The following is a 13,830-nucleotide window of genomic DNA, read 5'->3' on the forward strand; positions in this document are numbered from 1 at the left end:
AAGCAGCCTTCTTTTGGACAATATTAAAAATCCACTGCCAAATTATCCACACTGAATAAAGAGGTTTAGCAGAGTGTGCTGCTGAAATTAAAGGTTCCCCACTGAGTATTCAATAAGAATATTTAATATCTTATCTAAGCTGGGGCTTAGTCATAGGTGCAGACCCCTAGCATTGGCCTTGGGGATAGTGTGACCTGCACCAACGTGGTTTAGCCTTTTTCTGCAGTATTATATCATTGCACTTTCAAAAAAATTATACATCTCGAGATTTAAGCCTGCATGCGGGGGGGGGGGGGGGGGGGGGGGACACGACACCCACCACCTGAGTTTATCATGACAGAAATCTAAAGACTTAGTTTTGGAACAGAATTGTAGACAAGGGAAAACTGATGCATTGAAACCATTTTATCATCATCATAATGGACAACACTTAAAGAAAACAGTTTGTTATAAATGAAGAAATTAGCTAAATAAAAGTCTTATTACAGCATGTTATCTATAATTCATGAAATTCTCCAAAATAAACCCTGCTATTTTATGTGAGAAAACTTTTCACTGCAAGCAAATGTGTCACAGAAGGGCTCTAAACCAAACATTGCTCCCTTCCATTAGAAAAAAGAAACCACTCTTAAAATAGCTGAATGCCATCTGAATGAAGATCAAGAAATCGAAATAAGCTATTTTTAATTATAGGTCACACAGCGAACATTGATTCTTTCACAAAGACAGCTTGTTTTGTAAAAAAAAGAAAAAAGCGGGCGGGGGGGGAACCGTTTAAATTAACGTTGAGGACTTGAAAATGTAGTTCAATGTTTAGAGCAGAGGTGGGAAACCTTTGGCCTGAAGCTTGGATTTGGCCCCTGCTTAACTGAATCTGGCCCATCTGTACTGCAAGCTGGAAGCCCTGAGCCTTATTTCCCCCTAGCACCGGGCTGCAGCTGTGAGCCAGTGGGAATGGCAGGGACAGCACATGTGGCAAGGCTGACAGCAACTGATCCTGGGGAGCAGGGTGGGGGGAGGCTCCATGCCCCCAGAAGCAGTGGAGCTGAGAGCAGTCAGCCCTTAGCACCATCCGGACTGACACACACCCCACCTAAATCCATGTTCTGCCCATGACCTTTGGGCCCCTTTGAATCGCCAGACCCCAGGGCAATTGCCTACTTTGCCCACCCCCATCAACGGGACTGAGCACATGCAGCTGACTGCTCCTGTTCTTCACCTGGGGCTGTGGGGATGTGCCAGCCCTAGCCGCTTCCAGGAGCGGCAGTGGCATGGGGCCGAGGCACGCGGGGAGCTTGCGATAGCCCCCCTGTGCCAATGAATGGGAGCTACCTGAGGTAAATGCCAATCACTCCAAACCCATGCCCTAGTTCTGAGCTTCCTCTTTCGCCCAAACTCCCCTCCCACAGTCTGCATCCCCATCCCCTGCCCCAGCGCTGTACTTTGCACCCATTCCCTGCCCCTTCACACAATTCCACCCTACTGCATCCCACAGCCCTCAACCCGAGCCCCACTCTAGAGCCTGCACCAATCAGAGCCCTCAGACCCTTCCACACACTACCTCCTTTGCTCCTGCCTGGATGCTGCTCCTGCACCCTGAACCCCTCATTTTTGGCCCGAGTCTCTGCACCTTCTCCTGCAGAGCTACATGTGGCCTGCAACTGATTTTTTCTCGAGTTCAGTGGCCCTGATAGGAAAAGATTCCTAACCTCTGATTTATAGCATGAAGGCCCCGTTGGGGGCAGGAGGCAGGGCGGTGTGAGGGGAAGGGAAAGAAGGGTGAATAATTATGGTCCCACAAAAGTCAGAGTTTTACCACTGATTTTAACGAGGTTAGGAGTTCATTCAGGGATTCAGGAACCCTAGGTTCTAGCCCTTCTCCTGCCACTGACCCACTGTGAGATCACAGACAACTCACATCACCTCTGTGCCTCTCCAGTCCTTCACATGTACAATGAAGACAGTAAAGGATCATATGTAAATGCAAGACAATACATTTCAATAACAGTTCCTTATTTCACCCCTCTTGCCCAGAACTACAATCAGGGCATATAATTTGCATGCTAAGCATATGCAGCTCATGAATGTGCCAACATAACTATTGAAGGCCATGAACACAGTGCTGTAATTAGAGTTTTCTTCTGTCACCAACTACTAATTAGTCAGAGGGTAACAGATCAATGTTGCATGACGAGGGAAGGATTAAAAGAATAACTCAAGCTACTTTAGTAAGCAAATAACATGATTCTAAAAATAGCTGGAAATCCCAAAAGATAACATTTATTTGTTACCATTTGTAACATGGTAGTTCAGTCAGCATCTGCATTCAGAATGCGGACAAGAAAGTCTGGGGAAATATCAAAGCTAAAGAGCAGCAAATATCTGTGGGCTGTTTATCCACAACTTTAACTTTTGTTACAAAACTGGATATAACAGGTTTTATATAAGTTAAAGTAAAGATTCAGGTCTAGTCTCCACTCAGAAATTTTAACTTACCAGAAGTAAAACAAGTTACCAAATGAGTAAGTAATGCCCTTCATCTTAGCATGTAGAAGCAATTCACAAACTGCCAACCCCAACCCCTCGCCCACTCCTGGCAAGTTGGACAAGTTTACCATGTAGAAAGTGAGACAATGGGTAAGTAAGTGACTTGCTCAATTTCACAAAGTAGTCAGTAGCCATGAAGAAAGTGCCCAGGCAATCGAGACACCTAGTACTTGCCATTTTGCAGGTCAGCATCTCAGTGACAGTATATCTGTGTATCCTGTCACAGGCACTTCAATACAATTGTTAAGGATGTGCTAGAAATCTAGGGCTTGTCTCTACACAGGGAAGTTTGCTGGCAGAACAATACCGCTGCAGTCATGCCAGTATAACCCCTTGTGTGGATATTCATATGCCCAAATAAGAGGAGTGGCAGGAGGGTTAAAACAAGTGCACGAAGCATCCTGAACATCTCAAAATACAGGACTAACCAAAAGGACAAGTCTGATTTGTCCTTGACCATTTGCAGGGTGAAGAAGTTAAGTCATGCACAACCAAGAAGCAGATGGGGAAGGGAGGAAATATTGCTTTTGTGGTAAAAGTACAGGACTGGGAGCCAAGGCAGCTGGCTGTAAAACAATCTGTGCAACTTCTATACTTGACATGCTTCAAGTCTACCAACGGGTAAAAGGGTGACCAAAAAGCTATGTAATGTTTGGTTTTGTAAACATCTTGAAGATCCTTGATTAAAAATATTTAGATAATATGTATTCAAAACAAGTAAAAGTAACAAAATAGATGCAACAATGGACTGTGTGTACTAATGTCAGACTGTTATCAAATGAGAACTGCACCATTCTGAAAACAAACTGAATGCTACTGTATGAGGACAGTGATGTCAGAGGCTGTTACTCTCCAGCGCAGGCTGGTAGTCTTGAACATTTTTTACCATCTGATGCACTTTTGGTGGTACATACCAGATGGTCCCAGTTAATAATTGTCCCTATACAGCTTGTTCCATTAAAGGTAACAGCAACACTGAACTCATGCTTCATGGCCCTAGAAGAGCAGCCTCCATCTCAAGGTGGAGATACATTGATGAGAAAGCTTGAACTATTGCTGCCTGTGCTGAATCACTCTGGAAAATTTTTAAACCATTCCTGCACTCTTATTTGGTATTTTACACAATGCAGCAACTGAATGTAACGTTATGGATTTAAAAAAAATTACGCACTGGAAATTTGAAAATCCTGGAATATCAGAGAGACTAATTACTGTAGAAAACTGACTCGATTAATCAGAACATTAGATTATGCTGTAAACTTTATTAATGCCAAAGCAGCACATATACCTGTGCATTACTGGGCTTCCAAATAAAAGTGACGGTTTTACAGTGCCCATTACTGAAGTTGGATCCATAGAATAAATTCTTACACCCACGGAAAGGTCCACTGGGACTCTGCAGTGGTGGAAAATTCTGTGATGCGGTCCTAAATAAATAAATATTCAGAACTTTAAACTGTGAGCTCCTTGGGCAGACTGTCTTTTTATGCTTTGTACAGCACCAAGCACACCATCCGGTCTTAAAGAAATTAAGAAGTCATTTTAATTGCAAATGACAGTCAAAGGCATCTTTCCTCATGCACTCATCTGAACACATTCCTCTTCCTTACAATACAAATTCTATTAAATGACAGGCTGAAAAACTGCACTTTTGCTTAAGACTCACCCATGTTTATGTCTGTCATGAACAGGGAGATTTTTACTGAGAACCAATGAAGAAACAACAACTTCAACAACTAATAAAGAAACTCAAACTTCTTGTTCACATGATGATTTATTTAGGTCTATAAATAACCACTAGATGTCAGCAGCACATTTAAACATCATTCTTTAAAATCAACTATTGAATAAACTAATTTTTTGCTTCCAACATGAAAAAGCTTTTTATTTATTCCCCTGGACATCAGTGTGTAGGCATACCAACTCATTTACACAGGGAATAATGTAACCCTAAGTGACATGAAACATCAAGAGCTAGTTCTTTGTTTAAATATTGTTATAATGTGTATGAATTCAAATTAATATAAAGCACATAAGCAGATTCAGAGACCTGGGACGAAGCACATACTTACAGTACCTCCTATACCTCTCTCTGATAGAGCAGTCAAAGTGAGCTAAACTTGGCAGATGTTAGATGCCTTTATTTCGCATTCCCTTCAGAATAATCCTGCTATAAGATGCACTTTCTGCTGGCAGGACCTGGATATACATAGGCATCATGATAGCTGTATTTTATATGAGTTTTACAGGATGCAGTCGATGTTTTAAGTACCATTTGAGCTGAATGTGCTGCTCCCTCCCTTCTAGTGGGGGGAAGAGAGAATTTGTAAAGTGATTTTATCTAAAAGAGCCAATAAAAATTCTTATATAATCAATAACAATGCCACAACAGTGGAGCTGAGTACTTATATTGGTAATAAAGACAGAGACAGGATAAGATTCATTTGACAAAGGAACAAACGGCGAAGGAGAAAAGCTGGTTAACCAGTTTATTTAAGGAATTAAACAAAAGTAGTAATGTTTGACTGGCTATTCGTTAAAATGATGCAGTACAGTAAACCCTCAATTTAACAGACACTGATATAATGGACTTCAGAAATAATGGACACTGTCTGCCAGTCCCTCCCCCACATCTCCCCCACAATAAATGCTGGAGACTCACCAGAGCCGCTGCCGAAGAAACTGGGGCTACTGGGGCCAGAGGACCTGGGGGTGCTGCTGTGGGATGCACGAGCCCTCCTTCCCTAGCCCCATGTGCATGGAGCATGTTGGAGCCCAGCTGCCGCTGCCTGCAATGGCACTGAGAAGCAGCCATGGTGTCAGAGGCTGGTGCCTGCTGACAGGCTGGGGGTGGCCATGCTCTACCTTCACGCAGGTGGCTAGGAGCCAGGGGCTGGAAGAGCTGCAGCCCTGAGCGCTGCAGAAGGTGGAAGGAGCTAGGCTGACATTCAGCTCCCCTCCCGGTAATTGGGTGAGGGAGATGGAGGTGTTAGGGAAAGAAATGGGCAAGGAGGAGGGAAGGGAAGGTGGGGCAGAAGACAGGAGTGAGTGAGGGCCTGGGAAGGTCAGTGCATCATCATACAGTATAACCATTTGGATATAACAGACTTTTGGCATTAACGGACACTCCTTCCCCAAAACAGTCCATTAAATAGATGGTTTACTGTATTGTCCAGCTATATATCTATACAAACTGTGCATAGAGGGGGTAAGCCTTTTTCAGGAACAGACATATCACACCAAGTTTCAGTCTTTGATTATTGCCTCTTCCCCTCCAGACTTGAGACACTAAGAACTCATTGGATATAAAATTTTGACCTGGTTGCAGGAGCCACCATGTAGAGTAGTCTCATATTATTCACAGATACAAAATTATTTGACCTAATGTGGAAAGCTAGCCGACCTACATCTAGATGAGATTCTGAAGTCATGCATGGGTAAAAAAATAAAATATGTACTGGATTAAATTTTGGCTTTCCTTTGCAATTGTTACATTCACTCCAATTTAACAGGGGAGTAAATAATTCCGCATTTATGGCAGCCACAAGTCAGAGCTTGTAAATAAATGGGTGAAACTACCTAAGCCAATGCTGTAATCTGGTGCATGTGTGTCTAATTTACATGGTTAGACTAAGTAGTGGTTAAATCACTGGTTTCCAGTCTACTACAGAAGCTCCCACTGGGAATAATGTAATGGTGGCAGATTTGAAGGAAAAGATTAGTTAAAAAAAAAGCTATAGCACAGACTTGCTGATTGACTGATGGTCCATGATACAGGAGGGAGAGGGAGCTCAGTGGATTCAGACAGGAAATAAATTTAAATCACCTCAGGCAGGTGGAAGAGAAAAGCTGAATCTTGAATAATAAAAATAACCAGCATCATGGGACTCATACCAACACAAGCCACAGACAGACAGAGGTAAGCCTATAACACACAATCTTGTTACCAAGGATGGGGACGAGGTATGCTTAGTAAATCAAGAAAATGAACTAATAGTCTATGACCAAGGAAAATTTTACAGTGAAGAGCATAGAAGCTTGTTGGACCAAATGACAATATGCACTCATGGAATTCTGGGTGTTTGTGATCTGTATTAGTCCTATAACATTTAAGACAATTAGGAATAGGACACTAATCACTTGAAATTTAGTCAATGTACAGAATCAGCTAAAAGTAGTTTCAACCCTTACCCACAGCCATTTTCTGTACATCACCAGTCATGTTACCCTTAAAAAAAAAAACAGATAAAAGCCCCCCACTATCACCACCTCCCCCAGTGTTGCAATACAGACTCACACAAACAGAGCAAACTGTACTGGGCCACCACCAGATGACTTCCGTTACAGATTTAGTTCTTATCCCATGCATTTTCATCTTTTTAATTTTTCTCCTTGCCACAATTCAAACACTAAAAGCACACACCCAGATAACTGAACTGTCCACACTAGCATCCCTCCTCCTACCAGATGGGGAACATCCCCAGGCAAGAACCATAGTCAAATATTTCATCAAGATTTTTGCACTAGGTTCTGAAGGATGATTCTCATATTAAATGGATGCATCTGGAGTTCTGCTGATTCTTGTTCCTGTTTTATTCTTCAGTCCAAATAAAACCTTCTCTTTGGTTCTGCTTATTTGTGCAATCTGTCAAAGTTCTGATGTAAAATCTGTCAAGGAATCACTGCATTAGAGGAGACTAATCACCACAGAGAACAGGTGATACGCTCTCAAATATAATTCTAGTTGTATGTGTCAGGATACTTAAATTTCTTGCTCGGGGCCATCACTGCAGGAGTCACGTGAAGGCTGATCTATGTCACTGGGACAGTGTCTGTGGCCAAATGTAGACTTAAAATCTTAAAGTACCTCTGTGGCAGTGCTTTAAAGTATGGCCACAGCTCCTAGCACTCTTTACATAAACCACCCAAATGAGGGGTGTGGCTCCCAGCACTGGCAGCCTCTTTGCAATGATGCTTTACAGAACTGTAACTTGCTGCACTAAGGAGTGCTTTTTTCCCACCAAAGCAAGAAAGCTGCAGCGCAGTAAAATGCCAGCATGGAAAAGCTCTGTGTAAGATGCTGTTTCAGGTGATTAACGGAGGCTAAATCATTTTATTTCTATTGATTGAACTTTCCATTTGTCATTAATACTGATGTATATGTATATCTATCCTGTATGGGTGACACTTCCTCAGGAAAGTCTTATAATATTATAAATGTGGTATGAACATTGGTGGAGACGCTATCAATAGAGAGAAATCATCAAGGCTCATATCACATTGATAATGCTGTCTAGTGCCAGTTTAACACCGTTAGTACTATCACATATTGCTATACTCATCCCCTCTTCCATTCTGGTCAACAGAGCTTGCATAATCCGCTCAACAGATTCCTGCTTATAAGGATTACCATGGGTTAAACACAGACATGCCATTTTATATTTCTTCATTAACACAGTAAAGATAAAAGTTGATTGTCATCTTAACAAATCTAAGAGAAAATTCTATCAAACACTGGTCCAGTCAGGCACCCTGCAGTTACCTCTCACTGTTTCATAACGTAAAGCCAAAACCAGCATTTTTGCTTATATTGCTTCTGTTAATGTATTAGGTTGGTATCTGCACACTGTGTCCCTTTCCATAACCTTTGGATTCAAAGTATATATGAGAATATCAGAGAGGTAGCCATGCTAGTCTGTACGCCAACAAAACAAAGCAGCAGAAGTGTAGCACTTTAAAGACTAACAAAATGATTTATTCCATGATGAGCTCTCCTGGTAAATCATGTTGCTAGTCTTTAAAGTGCTACGTTTCTGCTGCTTTGTTTTATCGTAAGTCACTCTACTGACTAATGCTGCAGGGTAGAGCTTCAGATGAGAGCCTATTTAAGCTACTGTTGTGAGAGCTAAGAATAGGTGAGAAACATAAAAGAAATGATACACATGCAATGACAGAATTCTTTTGTTTTGAGCTCCAGGTGAGTATCATCTGAAGTGAAAATAATCAATGTAATTTAAAAAGAAAAAATAAACACACACACTTTCCAACCTGCTCAAAGCAGCGCTGACAAGCTGATGTTCAATCAAAGCCCTTTCACCTCTACCCTTTTGGGCAACAGTTCAGTAACAGCCAATTACAGTAACAGTTAAGTCGTGGAGCTCTCCGCCTGTCATACCAACTCACTCCTGATCAACTGCAAAAACCCACAGATTTTTTTTTGTAGTTAAGAATCTTCCCAGTGTACCAACAGTGCACTTATCTTTCCACTAGTATTCTGCTACTATGCTCTAGCCTTGCCCTATAGAGGCATTTACAATTATTCACGTCTAATTATACATTCATAGCCAGCCCAACTGCTAAGGATCTCTGAATGAAAGAAAATTAATGTAAACCAATTGACAAGTGACTAAGCAAGTGTGGTAAATAAAGTATCAAGGCCAACTGTGAAGATGGTAAGGCCTGTATATCCAACAGAAGGAATGGCTTCAGAGAGCATTTGTACGAGCAGAACTTATGAAGGGGCATATTAACTTAGCAGCTAAACCACTTTTAGACAACTCTTTATAGTTTGCCTTTTGACAAAGGCATTGTAAAAACTTCTGCATTTGGAAACTTCCTTTTTTCTCCAAATAACATTTTACTTGACGTAAACAGAATTATCTCAGATGACAAAAGCAAATGAAGCTGGAAACCAACAGACAGGTCTGATGAAGCAGCAAGAGCATATGGATATGGCACTCAGCACAGATGTGGGATGAACAGATAGTTATGTGCTAATTATGAACCTGATCCCATCTACGCAGTCAGAACCTAGCAGTCATATAGAGCCCACTATATTGGGGCTCCACAGAATCAAACACTAAAACTGGAACGGTTCCCGAGAGGTCGTCTACTCCAGTCTCCTGCCCTCACTGTCTAGACCATCCCTGAAAAATGTCTATCTAACCTGCTCTTAAATGTCTCCAGTGATGGAGATTTCACAGCCTTCCTAGGAAATGGAGGCTGTAAATGGTCCAATTAGCCTCAAACCTGTAATATGCTGAATTTGGCCCTATAGGTTTCAAAAAGGAATCTCACATCTCATAACTCACTGGCTTGGTCTTGAGCTCTGAAGATCAGATTCTGCAGCAAGTTGTTTAGCTCTTAAACTTAGCCTGGGCCAAGGGGTCAGCAACCTACAGCTCTGGAGCCACATGTGGCTCCTTAAGGAGTCAGTTGCAGCTCTGGACACTGCCACCACTGACTCCTCTTGTGGCTCCCTGCCCTGCTGCCACTGAAATAGTAGAACTAATTTTAATTGGTTAACAGCCAGCATGGAAGTGGGAGGAGAAGTGCAAAGTCTGTAGGAGAGCTGGGGGAAGGGGTGAAAGTCTTCCCCTGCTGGAGCCACACAGCCCTGCTGAGGAGGCGGGGAAGAGGGGAGGCGATGGCTGCAGAGGAACAGGGACAGCACATGGAGCTGACCAAGTGGTACCACCTCCTGTTGGCCGAGTGTGAGTGCATGTGCCACCACAACGGGTACCTGCAGTTCAAGCTGTATGAGGTCTTCCATAAGAAGGGTCTCACATGAGCAGCTGGAGGAGCTAGCTGGATGAAATGGGTTAATCCTGGGGATGGGGGAGTAGGTTTGGGGCTGAAAGGAGTTAAGCTTGGGGATGGGGGGCAGCTTTGCAGGATGGGTTAGATAAAGCTTGGGTATAGTGGGGCAGATTAGGGGGCTGAGGCAAACAAAGCCTGGAGATGGGACGAGGGTTTGTGGGCCAAGGGGGTAGAGCCTGGGAACAGGGAGTGTGGGATAGCATGGAGGGTTCATGCAAACATTGCTTCTTCCTGCTTAAGAGCCTATCCTCAGGCTCTCCTTGTCCTCATTTGCTGTGTGGTCCAGGAGTGAACGTAACAAACTTTCTAACTGGTACAAATCACTGTGTAAGCACTGTTTTTAAGTTAGGGTTACAATAAGTATGGTTTGATGTTACTTATTAAGGACAGTCTCATATTGCTGTGCATTGTGGTTCTTGAAGTATTGATTTGGTAACTGAATTTGAAAAAATGTTTCTTCTTGCTATACTGGTTGCAGACCCCTGGCCTGGGCCATTTCATCTGTCCTCCTTAGAAGCTCAAGCCCTGTTATGCAAGAGCACAAACAACCACACATCCCATTGGCGCAAACAGGAAGCTGCCAGAAAACTTCATTTGGAATGAAGCTTATGCTGCCAAGAGGGTTCAATCAAGAGCCATGGAGACAGAACTGTTGCAGAATAGGGATGGCACAAATATCCTCACTGCAAGCTTCCTCCACATTGCCCCAGAGGCGCACACAAAGAAGCAGAAGGGAGCTTGGACTTTCAGGCTGGTTCAAGCCCTCAGCTTCTCAGCTGATGAGAGAACAAGAGCTACCTGTGCTGTTGATTTGTTTAAAATGAGATCACATGCCTCAACAGGGAAAAGCTCTGGGGCCCATGAAACTTTTGAGAATCTCCAGATTTGGATATGAACCAGCAACCTAGAGGGGAAAGATTAGGCCCATGACTCCACTGCCATCTTGCCTCATACAATGGACCTGTGAAACAGTGAAATCAAACTACACTGACGCCAGGGCAACTTGGAGTAGGCAGGTAAGTGATTCAAGCCCAAAAACCCATAAGACCCCTTTTGTGACGAGGCTGATGCAGTAAACAAATGGTCTTATTCTGGACCAAGATATGGTACTTACCTTGTGCCGGTGGGATGTATGGAGCCAGCAGCTTTGCCCTTTTCTTCTCATACCCCTTCTGTGTGATGTCCCCTAAAAATCAAACAAAATCATGTTACCTTGTCTTTGATGGGCTGTGTTGCAAGAGAATTTTAGAAGCATGCCCTAGGTGCACAGTAACATGCTTTGCAAGGTGTCACCATATGGACAGAAAATCACTTTTAAAAACAAAGTATTTGTCAAAATATTGGAGTCTCATTAGTTATTCACAGAAGTGAGAGATGGAAGCAAACTACTAGGCCCCTGCTACAGCAGCATCCTCAGACTGTGTCCCTTCCTCACTGTGCATTTTCTAAGAGTCTCAGGCTTAGTTATAATTCCACTAAATAGCTCTGAAGGCAGCAATCCCTTGTCACCCCCGCTACCCCCAACGGGTTTGCGATCCCCTCCATCTCCTTTTGGGTCAGGATCCCATGGTTACAGCACTGAGAAATTTCAGAATTAAAAAGCTGAAAATGTAAAATTTGGTAATTTTCAAATCGCATGGCCATTACATGGTCCAGAGTGGACCACAGGGCCCTATATATAATATAGGCCCCTTAAATGAGGTGATTTGAATAAGAACTCTCTTAATGGGATATCAACATTATAAAAACCTAAAATGAAAACCACCCAGCTCAGCCATCCCAGGACTGGCCCAAAAACAAACTCAAGCCAGCCGTATGCCAACTATAGGAAACAATTCCCTTATGCTAAAGGGAATCTTGGAAAGGGGAATAGCAAATGCAGAGCTTAGTCATATTAAACCAACCAAAGAAAGAGAAGCTTGTAGTGGATCCTAAAGAGAGCTGACAAGGGACCATATCAAGCCACTTCCAGAAATAAATGCTTCACATGGATACTAAAGTAAACCTTGACCCACCCAAGGTGACTGAACTGTCCATCGATGATCAGCAAACCCATCTGAGCAAAATGTATTGTCCAGCAAATATTTACTGTGAATAGCAATCGCTCAGTACTTTGAGATTTATATACCAACACTAAGACCCTGAATTGTTTCTCATACCTTACTGATATCCAGTGCAATTCACACAGGCAGAGAGAGATCGTGTGCCTATCTATTTAACTGATGTAATACCATTAACTTGCCTCTCAAGATTCTGTACTATGTAAGTGCTTAAATGTCCTCAAAGGGAAGGCATCGTACAGAGAAAGCAAACCTTCTAAAAATACTCATTTGTTTGATCCACTAGAAATACCACCTGGCTGCTATCTTTTACTTTAATTTCTTGCATTACATCTGAACTGCACAAGGGAGACTGAACCCTGAAGGGATTAAAACAAAAAACCCTGAAACATTTCAAGCCTCTTTGTAACTTTGCCCACATTTGTAACCTCATCTCTGAGGCACCAAAAGGTTGGGAAGCGATCAAACACACAGCAGGGAGAAAAGCAGAATTCTTTGGTACTGTCGAGTCTAGCCGGTACAAAGGACAGTATCACATCACACTGAGAAACCACTGATCACCTCCAGCATTTTCTCTTTTTAGTAATTTGTTGTTACAAAGTAGCAGCTTATCAGACAGACAATACCCAAAGGACAGGGATAGCAAAGGCACCATGCTGTCACTGCAAGGTCTCCCAACATTTTCCCACCAACATCATTCAGCTTGCCTTGGAGTGATTTCAACTGAGAGCGGATGAAAGGAGATCAGTCTCTGCAGCCCTTTCATTCCCTGGCCTCTTCTGAAATTGCTGCAAAAGGAGCTAATCCATATCAAGTAGGAAGGTGATTGTGTGGCATGGGCATGTGTTCACTATGAAATGGAACAAGAATACTTCATTTACGCTGAAGGGTTCATCTCGATACCAGGTGCTTTTTGGAAAGAAAAAAAAACACCACCACCTGGACTCAAAATTTTGTGCTCAACACAGTTCTTTATGTTGCCTGATAACCAGACCAAATAAATCAAATAAATCAATTTCTTTTATAGCATTGAGACAGGCCTCAATGAGTCCAAACAAATCAAACTGAGGTGCCAGCCACAGAACAAATGCACAAGTGGGATTGCAATATGCAAATGGACAAATTAACTCAACTCATGGGAAAGGTATGTTAGTACACTTGAACCTCTCCGGTCTGGCAAAATCCACGATCCAGAGGACAACAGATAGTGCCAGAGCAGACTGGCACCGTGGCTGCGAATGAGGGCCAGCTGGAAGTCGGTCAGTAAAGGGAATGTAACAGCAACGAAGGGTCCTGTGGCACCTTACAGACTAACAGAAAAGTTTTGAGCATGAGCTTTCGTGAGCACAGACTCAGATGCATCTGATGAAGTGAGTCTGTGCTCACGAAAGCTCACGCTCAAAACTTTTCTGGTAGTCTATAAGGTGCCACAGGACCCTTCGTTGCTGTTACAGATCCAGACTAACATGGCTACCCCTCCAATACTTGACAGTAAAGGGAATGGTGGCTGAGAGCACAGCAAAGACAGGGGCCCAGAATGGAGCTGGGCCAGTGGCCAGGAGCACAACTGGACTGGGAGGAGTACTGACCTCCCATGGTCCAGCAAACGTCCTTGTTCTGGACT

General features: G+C 43.0%; 1 protein-coding gene across 5 annotated transcripts in view; it reads right to left on the reverse strand.

The window, feature by feature from the left end:
* The window catches only part of DIP2B (disco interacting protein 2 homolog B), a 131,695-nt gene that overhangs the window by 64,024 nt on the left and 53,841 nt on the right, over positions 1–13,830 (reverse strand). For all 5 annotated transcript variants that reach the window (XR_012642831.1, XM_074980353.1, XM_074980356.1 and 2 more), the window contains exon 2: positions 11,261–11,332. Coding sequence is in view for 4 of the 5 variants with exons in the window: in XM_074980353.1 (XP_074836454.1) it covers positions 11,261–11,332 (72 nt within the window). In the remaining variant the exon portion in view is untranslated. The remainder of the gene's footprint in view (positions 1–11,260; positions 11,333–13,830) is intronic.

Source organism: Carettochelys insculpta, chromosome 29, assembly GCF_033958435.1.
Source record: "Carettochelys insculpta isolate YL-2023 chromosome 29, ASM3395843v1, whole genome shotgun sequence".
Taxonomy (NCBI): domain Eukaryota; kingdom Metazoa; phylum Chordata; order Testudines; family Carettochelyidae; genus Carettochelys; species Carettochelys insculpta.